Raw genomic sequence first — 12,513 nt, 5'->3', positions numbered from 1 at the left:
AGAGGGAGAGAGTTGTGTCAGCGGGCTGAATGGAATGCATGCTTTTAGGCTATGTGACATTCTTTATGCATTTTAGATTAGTTCCTTAAGATGACCAAACAAGCAGTCACAATGCATTTTATAGCTTAGGGTATGGTATGTCTTGTATGCTATTTAAAGATGATCTGCAAAGCCTAATTGTAGGGAGGGTTGGTTGACCAACCAAACCAATACAAATGCATGATAGGCATTGGAAATGATATAGACAAAACGTGCAGTAATTGCCATGCGTAATATTAGCCTAATAAACAGATAATTACGCAAAATGCCCAGACGCATGTATAAGACATTTTATTTTGAATACTGTAGCCTACAATGTTCTGGTGTGAAAATAATTATTTATATCATACAAAGTGTGCACATTCCTCAATGAATCACCCATCATTAATAGGCAATTTAGCCTACGCATGATGATTAATAGGCAATTTAGCCTACGCATGATGATTAATAGGCAATTTAGCCTACGCATTAATAGGCAATTTAGCCTACGTGTTATGCACGAATCACATTTCAAATGGGCTACTTTCACAAAGTAGGCATTGGGCATAGTTTAAAAACGGAGGGTTAGGTAGGACAGTATCACAACATCACATTGAGGTAGTAGAGTCATTATCTGTCCAATCGGGGATGATGATGATGGCAAAGGCACGCATGTCAACTCATGGATAATAGGCCTATTCTGCCTGACATATCAGAACATGGAACAAAGCAAAGAAACAACATCAGATGAAGCACATATGGTTCTACTACAGATATATATGTTTTTTTCTTCCTGTTTTCGGGTGATGGAATATTTCCGTGTTCTTCAGGGGCTGGTTGTTTAACTATGGGACTATCCCGACAGGGTTGGCTTAGATTGTTGATAACGTGTAAACTACAGTTAGTCGCCAATATTTATTGGAAAACATAAATACAGTTGCACCATGACCACTTGTTGTCTCTCAAATACATTCTTACAGTTGTTGATTAGGTAGCTAGTGAATTTGAGCCATGTCATCATTGAGGTGACAGTCAAATAACCAACAACAGCAAAAATACCTGGTATCAAGAACAAGATACAACCAGCAGAAACGAGACACTTACAATTCACCACATGGCAGTCTCTTGTCATTTTTGCTAGCTATCTGGCCATCCAGAACCATAACAACACATGGACTTCTGCGCCTTTGAAGCGAGCGCAAAGTTTTCTAGACGTCGTCAGCTAACTAGTCTATAGGTGTTATGACAATGGATGTAGTGGATGCGCACCCACATCTGATTGGAACAGTGCATCTCTGAGATTGTGTGCTCTCCTATAGGCGAACAGGGGAGGGTCTTTGAATAGCCTACACATTTTAATTTGGAATCAGACGTCAATATGTGCCAATGTTTACTTAAAATGTTCATATTTGCTCAAGAGCGGTGTAAAGGTAGAAGTGAAAACACACACAAAACAAATCTCAATTTTATGCATGCCTCAGCAATTGATCTCTCTCAGTGTCTTTTCCATGTCCTTGTATCCCTGTTCCTGGAAGCGGGAGGTCAAAGACGCAGTGTTAGTCTCACATACAGATATGGAGGAGCAGTTCCTACAAATTCTCTAGAACTGGCTAATGGGCAGCGTAGGCCTACGCGCTAAGCGACAACGTAAGGTCCGCATCACCGAAACACAAGGCAAATCCATTCGTAGAAACAATCAGCATGTCGCCAAGCACAGAATTCCATCGGGACATTGCAACACTCGATCAAGTTCATCGCGATAGGGAAGGTTCACATGCCCTTTAGGGATGATAAACTAGTAAAACGATAATGCGTCTTGATCCACTACCTGGACACGGTCTCCCCTAGGGACGTAATGAGGAACTCGATCTCTTTCTGATATAAAAACATTTAGCCTACTGTATCACAGCCATGTTTTGTTTGGATGTATTTGTATCACTATTGTTTCGCCTTTGCACAAGTCACATGGGAGCATTTCGCTACACCAGCAATAACATCTGCGAAATATTTGTATGAGACCAATAAGAGGTTATTTTATTTGATAAAATGGTTCAAAAAATATTATGAACACCTGCTCTTCCAATGAAATAGACCAGGGATGGGCATCTGGCTACATGCGGCCCTTTTGTAGGCCTGCGGAATATTTATTTTTAACTCAGTCGGGGTCTCAACATACAGTTGAGAGTTAGAATAATAGTATACACAAGATGCAATTTGGTTATGCTTCAGCAGTCACTCAGTTACCCCATGTCAGCTACGTTTATTTGATTGTTAAATGAGTCTAGTGGCCAGCTATCCAAACGTGTTGTAAGCATGGTCGAATTACCGACGGGCGTGGGGCACATTGATCACGAGTTAAACATTTGCCTCCACACTATTACAACATGTGTAGAATAGCAGGAAATTAGCTGTTAAACGGCAACATTCTCTCTACGGCCAATGGCAAAACGTGCAGAATTGCAGGAAACTAACTTAAACCATTTTCCCCCCTCTTCAGCTATCATGATGGTGACTGCTAAAATGTTTTGCCTGCAAGGTGGGGAGGGGGTTATGTATGTGGGTATGCAGACCAGTGGAGGCTGCTGAGCAAATGGAATAGCATCAAACACCTGGAAACCATGTGGTTGATACCATTCCACTGATTCTGCTCCAGTCATTACCTCGAGCCCGTCCACCCAAATTAAGGTGCCACCAACCTGTGACACAGACCCACTAGCCACTGCAGCCCCTCATGAGTCAAAGTTTCCCATCCTTGAGATAGAATCCAGATGAAAGCTATGATCCCTTATTGATGTCACTTGTTAAATCCACATCAATCAGTGTAGATGGAGAGGAGACAAGTTAGAGAAGCATTTTTAAGCCCTGAGACATAAATTGTGTATGTGTGCCATTCAAAGGGTGAATGGGCAAGACAAGACGCCTTTGAACGGGGTACGGTAGTAGGTGCCAGGCACACCGATTTGTGTCAAGAACTGCAATTATGCTGGTTTTTCACACTCAACAGTTACCTGTGTGTATCAATAATGATCCACCGCCCAAAGGACATCAGACCAACTTGATTTGATGTTGATTAAAAAGGATCCCAATTCGCCAACGCCAATAGCGAGTCTTACTGGGGTCTGACAATGAAAAAGACCATTTACAAACATCTAAAAACATTAACATGTAGTTTGTGTGTGTGTGTCTATCAGTTACACATACATGTCAGTACAGACACACAACAAGAAGAAACTGGACACAATGGTGGCAAGCATTGGAGTCAACATGGGCCAGCATCCCTGTAGATCGCTTTCAACACCTTGTGGAGTCCATGCAGAGATGAATGGAGGCTGTTCTGAGAGGGGGGTGCAACTCTATATTAGGAAGCTTTTCTTAAATGTTTTGTACACTCATGTTGACCTATGATTCTGTCTAAATGTGTTGTCTAATATGTATACCTTTGTAAACATTGTATATAGAAATAGATTGTCAACTGTGACTTGATTGCTAACCAATTGTCTGATTGAAATGACTAATTGTTGCCACTCGTTCATTTGAACTTGTATGAATACAGACTGCAGGAGTTTCCTCACAAAGCACACCCTTGGAAAATACCTAGTCCAAACTTTGGGTGTTTATGGAATGAAAATACTAATAATATAACTGATATCCCGAGTGTGCGTTCCCCTGTGGATCAGTGGAGGCTGGTGGAAGGAGATATAGGAGAACGGGCTCATTGTAATGGCTGGAATGGTATTAATGGAACGGAGTCGAGCGTGGTTTCCATATTTGAGATGTTTGATACCATTCCATTTCTGCTATTAGAATGAGCACATTCTCCAATAGCTCCTCACACCAGCTTCCACTGAGGTGGATATATTTTTTGCATTTCTCTCCCACACACCAATCTTGAAATCTAAGGCCTACTTCATTAAAGAGAGACACTGACCACTTCTTCACTGCCAGAAATGTGTGTATTGTGACAATATATCCAAACAGTTATACAATTAATACATTAGCCTAACTTAAGGCTTGACAAAGATCCATAGTTTGACATGAATTACAATAATTGTAATTCATACAGAGTATAATCATTCTCTGTGTCTCTCTCGTATCTTGGGTACGCCATCACTTGCAACAGGATGACTCTGCGCCACAGCACCCCCCTGTGGCAGAAGAGACAGTTGCACTCCCCAGCTGCAGCACCAGTTCAAAGGGATTCACCGTGCCCACCTGCAATGACACACAGCACAGGGTTTCCCTGGGAAATCACTGAGAAACACCGCGTGCCATATTTACACAACGTCATGGTAGTGCATTATGTAATAACCTTATATGATAATAAACTCCCCTATCTTACAAGGTTAGGGTCCATTCCATAGAACCTCCAGTCAATTCAACAATGTATTTGAAGGGAATTACAGAGAAATACCATTTAAATAATATGAATTACATTACATATCAAACTCCACGTTGAGTCATTATGAAACAGCTGTCAGCGACCACCGCATTTGTGACTACGCAATACGTTTTGTTATCTGCCACTAGTTGACCTTTTCACCGTTTGCCTGAAGCTGTAGCTTGTACAAGCTGTATATACCTTCCATACAGTTTATTACGGCATGAGATCATGACCTGGGCCCGTATCCACAAAGCATCTCAGAGGAGGAATGCTGATCTAGGATCAGTTTTAGCCTTTTAGGTCATTATAAGATTATATGGACAGATCCTAGATCAGCACTACTACACTGAGATGCTTTGTGGATACGGACCCAGATCTGTTTGCCCTTTGAGTTCACTTGCAACAGAGAGTCTAAAAGGTAGAGATAATAATCTAAACTACAGTTAGGAGCGAACTAAATAAAGTACCTGGTAACTAGCTTTGGGACACAACACCTATTGTCTCTCAGTAAAAGGTTACCAGTAGCTTTGGGACACATCATCGGTAGTCTGTGTGTTGGTTGGACTCCCTGAGTTGTGCCTCGTTCTGGGAGGTTGGCGACGGAAAATAACCATTCCACAATATAGCCAGCTACACCCCCAAAAAACTTCCTGTCAACAAAAGCATATGTATAATTTCCAGGAACTCTACTTACCAGACATAAAGTGAAATGTGTCCCTCGCTATCAAATAAACATTAGAATACAACTTTTACCCAAACCGCACCCTATTCCTGCAAAGATTAACCCCTCCCTTCACACAAGACTTCCTCCCACGAAATCCACCACTGTTCACACAGCAGGAATATGATGCGGTTTGGACAAAAGTTGGATTCAGATGTTTATTTGATAGCGAGGGACACATTTCACTTTCTGTCTGGTAAGTAGAGTTCCTGGAGATTATACATATGCTGTTGTTGACAGGAAACTTGTGTTGTTGTAGGTGAAGCCGGCTACAACGTGGAATGGTTATTTTCCTTCGCCAACCACCAGAACGATGCAGAACTCAGGGAGTTCAACCAACACACAGACTACCGATGATGTGTCCCAAAGCTACTAGTAACCCTTTACTGAGAGACAACAGGTGTAATGCATTATGATGCGGTTATAATACTGTGTATGAAGCATTGTAAAACTTGTCACGAGAATAGAACCTGGATGAGACCTCAACCAGCCTCAGCCTCCTTAGGATCAAGGCTAAACTGAACACCCACAGCCTGAAGAATGTGTAGGGAGTATGAAAAGACTCAAACTGTAGGAAACATAATCAAACCAAATATAGTCCTCAGTGTGTGTGTGTGTGTGTGTGTTTTGTGCTTGCGCTAATGTGTGTGTGGTTTCAGTGACCATGAGGGACCATGATAAGACATTGAGACATTCCATTGGCTGACGGGAGGACATGCATTCCTTCCTGGTTAAAGGTTCCCAGCAGGACTTTAACACAGCCTAGTTGTGACCGCAGCACATCTGCTTGACCTTGGTGCGTGGGTAGGGGCTAGGGGTCAATTTGGAATTCACAGTGGGAAGGTGTCAGTGGATGTGTCATGAACTTTATACACACACACCATGACATTTATACACACACCCTGCAACCACATCTAAAACTCAGAGTATTATGACACATTAGGTGCAATTGTCCTGGTATTGGCACAAACCTTGGGTTTCTTTACACCACATCCAGCAGGTACCCCGGGCGGTTGGAAAGTGAACTCCTCAGCAAACCTGGAGTGGCTGAGGATGCTGGCCACCTCTCCATCCACCTCCACTACCTCATCCACCTGGCGGAGACACACACAAACACAAATATTGCTCAATGTGTAAAACACACCGGGCACAGATCTAGGATCAGTATGATCCAATATAACTTTATTTGCCAAACTGTTACATCGGAAATGTGTTTTCTGCTCTGCTTTCAACTTCCCCATTCAACACAAACATACTCATATTGGAGAGGAGCAAAGCCAAACTCCTTTTGGCAGAAAATACACTAAACAGTATCTTGTACAAACCTTGAATGTGTACTGAGCGTCAAACTCCAGACTCTCCCCAAAACCAGCGATGTTGCCATTGTATATGACCAGAGAGGCTTTGTTAGAGATTTTGGGGACCTTGAAGAGACGGTAGGTGGCAGAGACAAACTGGTAGTCGCCTGTAGTTCCAGAGGAAATATCAACATTTTGAACAGTCAATCTAAAAAATGTGGGGTCCCATGTATCAATGCTATAGACCCCAGTATGTTATAACAACGTAACCTCTATATAGTAACTTATATGGTTAAAGAGCTGATGGAAAAAGTGTCACCGTCTCATGTTTAAGACGAGTCAAACACGTCTCACCTAGGATGGCCTCCAGTTCCATGTTGTCCACGGTGATGACATTGGCCGTGACCAATCGCGGGGGGCTGAATCCCACCTCCTGAGCCAATCGCACTAGGTCCCCCCACCAAAGCGCTCCGCCTAAACACTCCCCTAACGACAGCATTAACATCTACAGATCACCGAGGTTATTAACGGTTGCCGGTACTAGTAGGTAGAACCAGTCTAAAGCAGTGTGAAATGTAATACAGAAGCTGGTTGGTAGACATACACACCCCACAGGACTTTGTGATTCTTGATCTCATCGGAGAGCTTACGGTTACTATAGACATCACTGAAGTACAGCTCTCCTCCATCCTGACAACCAGAGAAAGTAGCAAAACATCTTTAGGCTTAGAAGACGTGAAAGAAGGATACCTAGTCAGTTATACAACGATGCAGTCAACTGAAATGTGTCTTCTGCCTTTCAATGTCACCAAGCAAGGATTCTCTTTCTTAATGACTTTTCACCGACACGTTGAAGTACAGTAACAGCTTTTTACTTCTAAGGACTGGAACATGACATGAACCTTCCTTACAAGCTTGAAAGGCTTCATTGAAGCTGATTTCTACATGATACAGTATAGCAGTGTACCTTCAGCACGCGGTAAGCATCACTCAATACTTTTCTCTTGTCTGGGGACAAATTCACCACACAGTTGGATCTGTCGCACAACAAAAGAGGCAAATAATGAACCCTCACCGTACACTAATCACTATGATATTACTGTAAACAAGAGGGCAAACAAACAACCAACCATGGCATCTTACATGATGATATCGAAGGAGTTCTCCTCGAGTCCAGCCTCCTTTAGAGCGTCGATGTAGCCCTGAACAAAGTCCACGTTGGGCTTCTCGTATCCAAACTCCCGTGTGTGGTGGTCCACGTACTTTCTGGCAACCTCAAGCTATAAAAGAAAGAAAAACGTATGTGTTCCCAGGACCGAAACAACACTCCAAAACAAGAACAGACAAAAGGGGGAATTTGGCTTTGCACATACATACAGTGGCTTGCGTTAGTATTCACCCCGCTTGGCATTCTTCCTATTTTGTTGCCTTACAACCTGGAATTAAAATACATTTTTGGGGAGTTTGTATCATTTGATTTACACAACATGCCTACCACTTTGAAGATGCAGAATATTTTCTCTTGTGAAACAAACAAGAAATAAGACAAAAAAAACAGAAAATAGTTATGCACGCTCAAGTTCACCCACTCCCCTCAGTCAATTCATTTTAAAGCCACATTGTGCAGCAATTACAGCTGCACGTCTCTTGGGGTATGTCTCTATTAGCTTGGCACATCTAGCCACTGGGATTTTTGCCCATTCTTCAAGGAAAAACTGCTCCAGCTCCTTCAAGTTGGATGGGTTCCGCTGGTGTACAGCAATCTTTAAGTCATTCCACAGATTCAATTGGATTAAGGTCTGGGCTTTGACTAGGCCATTCCAAGACATTTAAATGTTTCCCCTTAAACCATTCAAGTGTTGCTTTAGCAGTATGCTTAGGGTCATTGTCCTGCTGGAAGGTGAACCTCCGTCCCAGTCTCAAATCTCTGGAAGACTGAAACAGGTTTCCCTCAATAATTTCCCTGTATTTAGCACCATCAATCATTCCTTCAATTCTGACCAGTTTCCCAGTCCCTGCCGATGAAAAACCCCGATCACCCAGATGTTCTCGGGGTGATGAGAGGTGTTGGGTTTGCACCAGACATAGCGTTTTCCTTGATGGCCAAAAAGCTCAATTTTAGTCTCATCTGACCAAAGTACCTTCTATATATTTGGGGAATCTCCCAAATGCCTTTTGGTGAACACCAAACGTGTTTGCTTATTTTTTTTTTAAGCAATGGCTTTTTTCTGGCCACTCTTCCGTAAAGCCCAGCTCTGTGGAGTGTGTTGCTTAAAGTGGTCCTATGGACAGATACTCCAATCTCCGCTGTGGAGCTTTGCAGCTCCTTCATGGTTATTTTTGGTCTCTTTGTTGCCTCTCTGATTAATAACCTCCTTGCCTGGTCTGTGAGTTTTTGTGGGCGGCCCTCTTCTGGCAGGATTGTTGTGGTGCCACATTCTTTCCATTTTTTAATAATGGATTTAATGGTGCTCTGTGGGATGTTCAAAGTTTCATATATTTTTTTATAACCCAACCCTGATCTGTACTTCTCCACAACTTTGACCCTGACCTGTTTGGAGAGCTCCTTGGTCTTCATGGTGCCGCTTGCTTAGTGGTGCCCCTTGCTTAGTGGTGTTGCAGACTGAGGGCTTTTAGGACAGGTGTATATATATATACTGAGATCATGTGACAGATCATGTGACACTTAGATTGAACACAGGTGGAATTGATTTACCTAATTATGTGACTTCTGAAGGTAATTGGTTTCACCAGATCTTATTTAGGGGCTTCATAGCAAAGGGGTGAATACATATGCACACATCACTTTTCAATTTTTTTAGATTTTTTTGGAACAAGTTGTTTTTAATATTTCACTTCTCCTATTTGGACTATGTTGTGTATGTTCATTACATGAATCCAAATAAAAATATATTTAAATTACAGGTTGTAATGCAACAAAATAGGAAAAATGCCAAAGGGGATGAACTTTTGCAAGGCACTGTAAACAAGCACCACAAAGTGTTGTGTTCAGCAATGGCCCCATACGAGATTAAAAACATGGTGTCACCACCACACCACACTGTGTGGTGTACCTGGTCCTCAGTCATGTCGATGCCTGTGACGTGGCCCTTCTCCCCGACCAGTTGGCTGAGCATGTAGCAGTCTCTCCCACTGCCACTGCCCAGGTCCAGCAGCTTGCAGCCCTCCAGACACTCTGGGACCACCAGACCACACCCATAGTACCTGACAGAACAGCAGGAGGTCAAGGGCTACAGGGTGAGTGTATTGAATCAAGTGTAACAGTTACTTATGGACGATTCCAACGGTCTTATTCACAACAATCATATCCTTAATAATCTACAGGCAAGCAGGCAGACACAGACCGACAGAGACGGAAAGACAAACAGACATGCAATTGTGTGTGAAAATGACTTATGATACCACTGATGTTATCAAAATGTGATTACATTGTAAGTACAATGTTACAATAGTGAACCCACTTGGATGTGACTTCAGGGTGGATCTTCTTCAGAGCCTTGAGGACGAAGGCTGGGATGGGCTGAGCCGGGGCTAAGCAGGCATTACTCTTCAGGTCAGACGTTTTCTTCAGGGTCTTCCCATAGTAGTCCTGAGGGAAGGTTAAAAATACCGACTGTATCAAGATTCATGATGAAAGTCTTACACATTGTTACTTGGCTGCATCTCATTCCATGATGATCAATTCCAGGTTCATGTTCAACTTCATTATTTCAACTAGGCTACCAGTAGCCATAAACATACTGCCTGGACACACTGATGAATGTACAACACATGACGAACACCTTCCTAATATTGCATTGCACCCCCTTTTGCCCTCAGAACAGCCTCAATTCATCAGAGCATGGTTCTACAAGGTGTTGAAAGAGTTCCACAGGGATGCTGACCCATGTTGACTCCAATGCTTCCCACAGTTGTGTTAAGTTGGCTGGATGTCCTTTGGGTGGCGGACCATTATTGATACACACAGTAAACTGTTGAGCGTGAAAAACCCAGCAGCGTTGCAGTTTTTGACACTCAAACCAGTGCGCCTGCCACTTACTACCATACCCCGTTCAAACAAACACCCTCTGAATGGCACACAATCCATGTCTCAATTGTATCAGGGCTTAAAAAATCCTTCTCTAACTTGTCTCCTTCCGTTCATCTACACTGATTGAAGTAGATTTAACAAGTGACATCAATAAGGGATCATAGCTTTTACCTGGATTCACTTGGTCAGTCTGTGTCATGGAAAGAGCAGGTGAGCCTAATGTGTTGTACACTCAGTGTATAAACCTACTCTACTTGTCAGCAATGGGCTACAAATATATGTAAAATGTACTAACAAAATTATACTTTAACTTTGTCATACCTTGACATCCACATGAATCACTGAATCCACGAAACAGCCGTTCCCACATTCCCTATAGAAATGTAAGACATGCCATTTAGCTATAGTTAAATTAGCGGACAGACATTTTCACAAGAGAAAAAAACATGGTCAAGACAAACATGTCAAACAAGACCTTGTTACAGTAACCTGCAAGTATATTGTCACGATAGGCCATTGTAACGAGTCATGGGAAACAGTTTGGTCTTTCACTTTAAACAATCTTAAAAATTGTAGCATATGCTGGCTGGATTGTGTGACAATTATAATTTAAAAAATTAACCTGCGAGGCGCATGGCCAACAACTTGAAAAACTGACACTCGTGGAAGCTTACCCGTGTTCTTTCTTGCATTCAGCCATTGTGGTCAGAATGACCTTAATTATTACAAGTCTAATAAATAAACATGGGAATTTCAGAGAACTTCCTGGTTCTCTGTACCGCCCCCTATCCTTCAAATTAAAAGTCTCTTTCAAAATAAAATTTTAAAACTGGTATAACACTCCTGTTGTGTTCTGGTCTAATTGGACCGATTTACAAGCTCTCTCTCTCTCTCGCTGAAAAAATGTAGTTCATGTAATCTAATTGTCATAAGATTCCATGACTTTGTCCACACGGGGCATTTTAACACACAAAATACATTTAGATGATTTTCATTACATTTTAGGTGTTTTATTTAGCTTTTTGGTGTTCCCGGTCAAAAATGACCAGTCATTAGAAATAAATGGGTGAGACTACAATTAGTGTATAAAATTGAGTTCAGGCACATGCCCATTCATCAGAGGGACACACTTCCTCTCCCAGACCCCCACATGTATGTGTGTTTGAGCATGCACATACCTCACTCCCCTTCTTGGCTTCCATGGCAACCCCCACAGGAACCTTTCCCCAATAGAATCTTTCCCCCATGCTACACATGTTGACATTCTCACAAACAATCACTACATTGTTTCAATAATATATAGAACTTCTCTCTCAGCTCTGGCATATAAAGCTTTTTTGAGGCCTAGATCACAATTCATTCTGTAGCAGCACAATGACCAAACGATGTACTGTATGTGAGGCTCTTGATCATATCTTTGGTGAGGAGGAGAAGAGAGGCAAGGAAACTGACAGCGAAGATGCATTAGGAGGAGGAAGTGTCAGAAGTTGAAGACAACACAGAATATGATCCAGACCAAGAGACAACCGATATGGAACCATCCAGTGATGAGGAAGAGGGCCCTGCTGAGGTTGTTGTTACATTCCAGTGATGAGGAAGAGGGCCCTGCTGAGGTTGTTGTTACAATCCAGTGATGAGGAAGAGGGACCTGCTGAGGTTGTTGTTACAATCCAGTGATGAGGAAGAGGGCCCTGCTGAGGTTGTTGTTACAATCCAGTGATGAGGAAGAGGGCCCTGCTGAGGTTGTTGTTACAATCCGGTCAAAGAATGGGAATTTGTCCCCACCTGAGAGGAGATGTCGGCTGTCAGCTGAAAATGTTATCAGGATCCCAGGGCCAACAAGATACACCATATCCTGGGTTGATGACAAAATCCTGCTTTGAACTGTTCCTGACAGAGTCAATCGAAACGATGGTGATAAACATGACCAACTTGGAGGGGGAGGGCGCTTTTAAAGACAACTGGAAGGAGGTAGACCAGACAGACTTCAAAGCATACGTGGGTCTCTTGATTTGGCTGGTGTGATCCAGAAACTAATCTAACA

At 42.5% G+C, this 12,513-nt stretch overlaps 1 protein-coding gene across 1 annotated transcript; it reads right to left on the bottom strand.

Annotated features, from left to right (window-relative positions):
* Positions 1-3,952: 3,952 nt before the first annotated feature.
* Positions 3,953-11,262, bottom strand: as3mt (arsenite methyltransferase). The gene is made up of 11 exons (XM_024396474.2): positions 11,144-11,262; positions 10,791-10,842; positions 9,901-10,028; positions 9,493-9,643; positions 7,562-7,698; positions 7,386-7,455; positions 7,027-7,108; positions 6,773-6,904; positions 6,446-6,585; positions 6,092-6,214; positions 3,953-4,230 (listed from the first exon to the last, which is right to left on the bottom strand). The coding sequence occupies exons 1-11, from the start codon at positions 11,167-11,169 to the stop codon at positions 4,126-4,128; spliced, it is 1,146 nt and encodes a 381-aa protein (XP_024252242.1). The 5' UTR covers positions 11,170-11,262; the 3' UTR covers positions 3,953-4,125.
* Between the last annotated feature and the right edge of the window lie 1,251 nt (positions 11,263-12,513).

This window comes from Oncorhynchus tshawytscha, linkage group LG32 (assembly GCF_018296145.1).
Source record: "Oncorhynchus tshawytscha isolate Ot180627B linkage group LG32, Otsh_v2.0, whole genome shotgun sequence".
Lineage (NCBI taxonomy): Eukaryota > Metazoa > Chordata > Actinopteri > Salmoniformes > Salmonidae > Oncorhynchus > Oncorhynchus tshawytscha.
The sequence above is the reverse complement of the archived record's forward strand: the minus strand, read 5'-3'. Positions and strand labels throughout refer to the sequence as shown.

Excerpts from the sequence above, each read along its gene's own strand:
- as3mt (XM_024396474.2), bottom strand. The coding sequence starts at position 11,169 with ATGGCTGAATGCAAGAAAGAACACGG. Across the intron at positions 10,843-11,143 it reads GAATGCAAGAAAGAACACGG|GGAATGTGGGAACGGCTGTT; the intron begins GTAAGCTTCCAC and ends ACATTTCTATAG. Across the intron at positions 7,699-9,492 it reads TCGACATGACTGAGGACCAG|CTTGAGGTTGCCAGAAAGTA; the intron begins GTACACCACACA and ends TTTCTTTTATAG.